The sequence below is a fragment of the Papaver somniferum genome, chromosome 5, assembly GCF_003573695.1.
Source record: "Papaver somniferum cultivar HN1 chromosome 5, ASM357369v1, whole genome shotgun sequence".
NCBI classification, from domain to species: Eukaryota; Viridiplantae; Streptophyta; class Magnoliopsida; order Ranunculales; family Papaveraceae; genus Papaver; species Papaver somniferum.
The window spans coordinates 122985790-122994400 of NC_039362.1; the positions used below are offsets into that span (position 1 = coordinate 122985790).

Consider the following 8611-nt stretch of genomic DNA (forward strand, 5'->3'; position numbering starts at 1 on the left):
TGTATTCTATCCTAGGCTCAATTTATGTTTAAATGTTCAAGACTTGAACCTAGATGTATCACGTATTCTTGGCATCATCCACTGATTAATAATACATTCACAGCTTGAGATGCCGCGAAACGACAAATGATCAAGTGGATGACCGGCCTTGTTGTTCTTTGCACATCAACAAGTTCTCCCAAACTTTAGCGGCCCATCATCAGTAACAACGTCATTTGTCCTCGTGACTATCCCAACTTCCACCTCTACGTCGACGTACTTCTACCCAGTAATTCATTCTTCTTGAACTTTCTCGTGAATGCATCGTAAACATCAGATACAGTAGCTATAGCTAGAATCTTCCAGCTCCACTTTAGAATTTTCATCATTATTTACCAGCCAGTGGTTCATAATTCACCCACGTCATTCATTGTGAATATTTTCACGTGTCAGTAATAAACGGTTTATACAAGTTTTAGTTCATGTGGACATCTGAAGCTCCACCAAGGCATCAACAAACAATTCATGTCTAAAATTTCTTCTATTTATACCATCTTAAGACAAGATTCCAACATCAAACTAGCAGCTTAAACATTTCAAATACTCAGCTCTGACATAATATTCTGCTCTTTATCACTTACTCTTTTGTGTTTTCAAAGCAATGGCTACTGCTTCAGTTCATCACTCGATCTTGGTTAACCATGTCACCCGTGTTCAAACCCAAACAAGAAGAAATGCTAGCTTCAGAGTTCGTTGTATGGCCGAGGAGAAGCAGCCACAACAACCAATGACAAGCAGTACCAATCCACCACCACCAGCAGCAGCACAGACTCCAGTTGCTACTCCTACTTTCCCTCCACCGCGTGCTGCTCCCAAGGTTCGTTTTGCAAATTATATATATTGGTTAACCCAGTTTGATGATTATTAATTGTGGTTTAGCTAATGAAAAACGTTTCTTTTTATGGATGCGCAGAAAATGAGCACAAAGTTTGGCGATTTATTAGCATTCAGCGGGCCAGCACCAGAGAGAATTAACGGCAGACTTGCCATGATTGGGTTTGTTGCTGCTATGGGAGTAGAAGTTGCTAGAGGTACTGACGTCGCAGCACAATTGGCTGATGGAGGACTTCCATGGTTTGTAATAACCAGTATTGTGCTATCAGTGGCCTCTCTTATACCGTTGTCTCAAGGCGTCAGTGTTGAATCAAAATCAGATGGGTTGATGTCTTCAAGTGCTGAAATGTGGAACGGCAGAGCTGCAATGTTGGGTTTGGTTGCATTAGTGCTTACTGAGGTTGCCAAAGGTGGAGCTCTAATTTAATTTTCATTTTAATTTACTAGGCCCTGTAAATGTTTTTGATCAACATATATATAAATGAAAGAAAGACAAATATGCAAAGAGAAACAACACTTATTATGAACTTGTAAAACTTCTGACAGAAATTAGTAGAATGAAGAATATGTTCATTTATGTATACAGTGCCTGCAACTTTTTGTGCAAAGAATCACCAAACTGTCATTCCATTGTTGTTCAAACTCTAGGATTGTTAAACCTGATAAAATCAAGTCACGTGGTTGTCTAAATATAATTTGAATCCTACATGAATTAAAAATTCGAATATATTCGCGATAATTTTTTGTGTAAATGCAATATGAGTCCTTCAAGGACCACCATGTCAAAGACATCATACATGAAGAGCAAAAATTTATTGAAACAATCCTAGAGTTTGAGCAAAAATGGAACCTCAAATCATTTTTTCAATTAACATATTTCTCTTACAACACATTATGACTGCACCAGCTTGGCATTTTTAAGGTGTTAATGACTTGGATCCAAAAATGCATTAATCGAGAAATTAATCCAGTCTAATTTGGTTACTTGCCAACCAATCACGTATGTCGATATTTCTCTACGAAGGGGTTAAGAACCACCATAATTTATTATTTCAGTCACGTATGTCGATATTTCTCTACGAAGGGGTTAAGAACCACCATAATTTATTATTTCTACGAAGGGGTTAAGAACCACCATAATTTATTATTTCAGTAGCTACCGTAAAAGGATATCCAACAATTATATTAGCTTATCATGATCCCACATAATTCTCAAACGTATGCATATTCATAGAATTACTGGTACCAGCGCCTCTAGGCATTATAATGTCTCCACCTTCTAGTGAGGAGATATGAACTATGAGAATGAGGATCTTGTTTTGATAGACTCTATTAAAGCACTATCTGTAGCTTATTCTAAAATGCTTCTTGTTGTTATTTGTGATTGGATTTTCCTTTTAAGAGGCAAAAGCTTATATAAAAGCAAAATGAGACAATTCACACCTGTTATAGTGGCGACCTTTTGCAATTTGATCATACTGAGAGAGAAACTGAATTTTTTTTTTAAGTTAATTAACACAAGCTTTTGATAGTGTATGTCTCTCCCCGATCATGGTGGAATTTTTTCATCGGATATACAAAAATCTCAAGTTTCGTAAAGTATTATCCGATTAATTCGAGGAGATATACTCATTATGAAACATGTCTTTCGACATAAAGAAAATGTGTCTTAGTAGGCATACAAAAATTATATGTCAAAACCAAAAGCACTGGAAACATGCAAACAACTCTCCAAAAACTTTGTGACCTCAATGGCCAACGAGATAACGATTTAGAATGAAATTTTGACACTTTCTTTATCAAAATAAAATTATATCAAGATCAATCTAGTTATTGGCTAACAAGCCGAGTCTGCACACTATGACCTTTTTTACCCTACTGTATTTCAAAAATCAAGTTGAACGGTTTAATATTTTTTTGGAGATTATTACGAAAAATTAAAATAAAAGTTGCTCACTATCCCTTAGGAATGCAACAATTGCTTCATCGGTGTTTGTGAACTTCACCATTACAACGATATCTCATCCTTTTAGGATCGATAGAGAACATATCAAGCTTAATCGTCTTATTGATTTCTTTGAGAAAATATAAGAATCATTATCGTTATGATTTGTAGAGAAAATCCACTTTGTGGTAGATGAATGGCTCCTTTGAAGGAATTGAAGCCAACAGTTCAAAAACCTATATACGATGGTACAATTTTGTTTAAGGAACCCACAATTAGATGACACTTTAAATAATTGGAGGATACTAAAAAGAATAAAAAATAATGAAGTAATTTGAAAAAACCCTTATCCGAATAATTTTGGTAATGGCTAAGTTACCCTTGAGTACCCCCATGTGTGTTAAGATTAAACTTTAGATTTAGATTTTATCTTTTAGTATTAGTAGAAAAAGAATACGAATGAATTTGGGGCACTTGAGTGATACGAGAAATTCTAGTGAGGAATTTGATGTTGGGAATCCCCATCTCACCAAATTGAAGGTGCTTACATTAATTTTAATGACTCTTAATTGCAACATTTTGTAGAGAATCAAACTTTCATCCATGAAGAACCCCCAACTCACACCCTAAGGTGCTTACATTGATTTAAGTGATTTTTGCGCATTTGATATTTGTGTTTACAGAGTCACAGTCGACATAGTATTGTGATGAAGGCGATGCCGACTGTTGATGGATATCGGTCAGATACATTCATCAAGAGTCGGCATTGATGTCGTTGTTCATGTAATGTCGACTGCTCAATAGTCAGCATTGTCTGTTTTTTCTCGAGCATGCCGACTGTTGAGTCAGCATTGTTTTATTTTTTTCGACTATGCCGACACAACTCAATTTGATGAAAGATGATTGGTGAGAAATGGTGTATGTTTCGGCATTGAATATAACCTAAAATTCATTACCGACTTATAAGTCGACATTGTATTCAACCTAATTTCTATACCGACTAAAGAATTGACATTGAATTCATCCTAAATTTCTATATCGACAACTCAGTGCATTGAAATCATCATGCAATCACTACCGACAGAAACACTATAACTGAAGAAGTTATGGAATAAGAAAAGAAGAAGAGGAGGATGGGAAGAAGAAGAGCCGTCAGTTGCGAAATTGAAGGTGGATATCAAATATAAAATGATTTAAGGTTTTTTAGTTTTTATTAGGGTAAAGGGAAGTATTGACATTTCATTATATAAAAAAACCCTTACGAAATCTAGTCCCAAGTAATCTTGTGTATCCCCCAATTTGTGAAGATATCCCCAATTGTGGGTTTGTTTAAAATGATAATCGTCATTGTTTTAGAATCGACGAAAACGTCACACTACATTGGAAAAAATTTAGAAAACGTCCAATTTAATTTATATAATACACCAAAATGGAGAAAAACCAATACTAATTGGTTTATATAGTACACCAAAATGACATCAACAAAAAATAATGACGTAATAGTTATTGCATATGGAAAATCCATTTTAGTTGAGGATGGTTCTCGTAGATATATAGAAACCGTATATAACTAAATCACATGATCTTCATTGAATTGACGAAGATACCAAAATTAATTGTCCATAAGTTTACGAATAATACACGTGATTAATTATCGTAAATGTAATCAAGTCGCGATAACACCAATTTTTTATGATTAGGGTTTCATTAGAGTGAGAGAAACTGGAAACCATTTTTCGATGATTTCCCCCTTTTCTCAATGAAAGATATTAGAGAAGAAAGGAAATCAAACCTTTCGATTGGGGTTATTGAGTCTCCACTACCACATTCCCATACGAAGCTCATGTTCAATGCAAGATTCATTTGTGTATTGTTGTCCTGATTCAAAAAACAAAGATTAAGAAAGAAAAAAATTGAACATTCAAAAGAAAAGATGAAAACATATTAAGATAGAAACTCAAAGACTGAATATATATACAAATAAAAAAAGAACCTTTTTTTTTCTTCTCATTCTCTCCGGTTTATCCCCTAAATAAATTAAGCTAAGCACTAGAAATATAATCATATTTTATACACAAAGAAAGAGACACCCTAGATAAGTAAAGGAGGAAAGACAAAGATAAGTTTTATAAGCCAAGGTAAGTCCCAAATTTTAACCATGGTAAATTTACTTTATTGCATGAGTTAAATTTAAAATCTGGAAAAACTAAACCGGTGGATATGGTTCACTTTGTGTTTGTTTTTTCCTTTATCTAAAGGCTAACCTATACCGGTCGTTATATAATGGTTGACCCCAATTAGTTGTGGTGTTTGTTTTTTCCACTACCTCTATAAAGATAGAGGCAAAACTCTATCTATATAAAGGAACTGAAGTAACACATATCAGGTGCTATCTTTGACCCTATATCTCTAATGATCCTTGAAATGACTAACACACCCTAAAACAAATTTATAATCTCCATTTTTTTGTGCTTAATTAAAAAGCCAATTTTTGTTCCTCTGAAATCTCGTTCTCTTCTGCCTTAAAGATTCCAACTTATTCATTGAAAATTCAGGAAGATTTCATCCATCTCTCTTACGTAATTGAGGTATTTGTTTCCCTTTCCTCAAACTTGTACTCTCGAAACCTATTTGCCTCGCAAGTTGAATTGAATAAGTGTTTCGAAGTCTATTGCGAATTTTCAGGGATGGAACACTGAGATTGTCTTAACTTTATTATTTTGTTTTGGTTCATTGTTGTTTCAGCACAAAATGATTGTTATGATGATAAACTATGTGTATTCTGAGGTTCTTGGTATCTTTTATTGCATAAGTTTAATTTGACCTAATTTCGTCAGAACCTATGTTTTTTAATTTGTGCATATTCAAAGTAATTTTCAGGTAACTTTCGACTAATGGTGTCATTTTTCCGGTTTGTTACCGAATGATCTTCATTTTCCTAAATTTCAATTTCAACGAGGCTCAAAGGTCGGACCCTTGGATCACGAAGACGGTCCCACACTCTATTACGATTTTGACCTAATTGATATTCCATAATTCATATTGGGTTTAAACTCTTTCCAAATGACTTGGAATTTGATCAATCGACCATCAGTTGGTCACAAGACCACCAAGGCCGGTTTCATACCCTTCGGTTTGTCCCTCCTCTCTCCATAATTAGGTTTTACTACCTAATGCTCAGACGAGCACTATTTTAATAATGATTAAACGATTTTTTAATCATCTTTTCACCAACTGGTCTACAAAGGACTTTGGTGCACTCTCATTCGAGCACATGGGCCCTACATCGTCCATCATCCCATGTAGCCAGTTCCTCTCTCTCCCATTGGTTGATTTTCAGTAAATCATCAATTGATCAACAATCGACCAAAATTAGAGTTTCAAATCAAATGCTCTGCAAAGCATAATTCTGAACACGTTCAAACCCTAATCATTTTTTAATTAATAATATTCGGTCCAGCTGCCAATATTTTAATTAATTATATTATTTGGTCCCGCTACCAATAATTCATGATCGAGCAATATCGCTCAAACGAGCAATATTTGCTTAAACTAGCAATATCTATTTTGCTCATATATCAAAACTACATTGCTTAATCTAGCAAAATGCGCGATCAACTGGGTTCAGAACTCATTGATTCAACTATCAATTGCTCGACCGAGCAATATTTCTCATATTGATTCAACTATCAACATTTGAGGATTCTATTGATCCAGCAATCAATATTCTAATCTATACTTAATGTTTGGTTTTGCTGCCAACATTTTTGCTCGACTGAGCAACATGGTTCGAACGGACGACCATCCAATATCTTTGATTTCCTGTTGAAACTCACATATCAAAATAAGTCCTTGATCAAGCAATTTTATCGGACGATCGATCCAAATTATAAAAATATCATTATTATCTCGACTGGTAAAATGATATCAAGACTCAATGTCTGAGCATCATTGCTATCCCAGCAGACATCTTATTTTCAATCCATGAGTCTCAGAGCATACTATATTCATCATTACGCTTGACTCATCAAGTCTAAAACTCATTGTCTAGTGATCAAGTCAACAACTGACTAATTAAATGCATGTCTGCCTTGCAGACTCCATATTCATGAGACGTCAATCACGTCACATGGGGGTCTGGATAATCACTAGGGTTTTGGTCTGGCGGCCTATAGCACGTGTGTACACCCACGATGAGAAATGTGTGTAAGTCGTGCAAGATGTTGAGGAAGTTATGAAAGTAGTGGGTGAACACTCAACAAAAACTCCGCACGTCATGGAACTGACTTAACCACGATTTCCCACTTTCCCACTGTTTCACTCGAGCGACCGTCACACCTATTGGATCAATGTGTCTACTATTATTGCAATATAAATAAGTTTCTGAATCCATGATTTAACAACAACAATTTCGGGAAACAAAAAATTATCGCTCATTCGATCAAAACTTAACAGTTCACCAAACTTGCAAAAATCAGCACACATTCACAATCCTTGATCATCGTTGATATCCTACACACTTCTCAGCTTCCCTTCTACAGATCGACCCTCATCCCTCTTTGTGACCGAATTGATTCTTGAATGGCCATTGTCTTGGTTTAGGCCAGAGTGCTACAAATGGATCTCTCGAACTCAAAACACTCATGTGCAGTGCATCTGTTTGAAAAAAGTTTAGGAAATTTTCTCGGTCGAGGAGTCTCCGTCCGCACGGTCGTCTCTTCACTTCCCTAAAAAACCATCAAATCCTTTTTCCCCATCAACAACATGATTTTTCTCCCTGCCCTAAAGCAGTAACTATTCGTAAAGCAATTAACGGGTTGCACACATGTGAAACTCTTTATATATATTTGGTGAGCTACAAGAACCCAATCATTAGATCAGCGAACAACTTATATCATACAAAACTTCTACGATAGTTTTCTTCAGTTGGAGAGAAATCTTATTGATGCAACTAGTGGTGGTGGTTTGACCAACAAAACTATTGCAAAGGCTACACAATTGATTGAAAAATATGGTTGCTAATATGGAACAGTTCAACGCAAGAGGTGAGCTAGTGCGAATGAAGTTGTACGAAGTTAGCTCTACCCCACATTCAAAGTAGCGGTTGAATATTATTGAAAAGATGGTTCAACATATAGATTCTATAATTATTCTCATATTCGGTGAAGCGCCCCCGCCCCGGCTACGATGTGGTCGGGCTACCTACATTTTGTATGTGGCTCATTTTTATTTTCTGAGACCTATTTAACTAAAAAACCTACCCCTCCATATCCCCGTAACTGTTCTACTTTTTGAGAAAAAGTAGGAAGTTAAAAAAAGAAAAGAGATAAACAGTTAGGTAATAAAACAGTTTTTTAATTTTTTTCCTACTTTGTACGACGTGTCGGCATTTAAAGAGGGGCCACATACTTGAAGTATGTGGTCCGACCACATCGTAGCCGCACCGCTGATGAAGAGTCTGAAGAGGTAAATTTTATCTTTCAAAATCATAGGTCAAGGTATGATCCATACTATTGTTCATATAATTTAGGTTGAAAAGATCATCCAAATTTTAGTTATGCAAAAAAGTAGGCTGCAGTTACAAGTCCTACTTATGGACGGCAGAACGACTTCAAACCTCAGCCACAACCTCAACAACAAAATCCAAGTTATAGTTTAAAGGAGATGATGAAGGTTATGCTGTAAGAAAAAAAAACAATATCTCAGAAACATGACACAATTTTGCAACAAAACCTACAATATCACATAAGACCGATTGTTCAATTAAGGATCTACAAACTCATATAGGGAAGA

General features: G+C 35.5%; 1 protein-coding gene across 1 annotated transcript; it reads left to right on the forward strand.

Annotated features, from left to right (window-relative positions):
• The first annotated feature begins 544 nt into the window (after positions 1 to 544).
• Positions 545 to 1453, forward strand: LOC113277754 (early light-induced protein, chloroplastic-like). The gene is made up of 2 exons (XM_026526753.1): positions 545 to 856; positions 953 to 1453. The coding sequence occupies exons 1-2, from the start codon at positions 641 to 643 to the stop codon at positions 1298 to 1300; spliced, it is 564 nt and encodes a 187-aa protein (XP_026382538.1). The 5' UTR covers positions 545 to 640; the 3' UTR covers positions 1301 to 1453.
• Positions 1454 to 8611: the final 7158 nt, after the last annotated feature.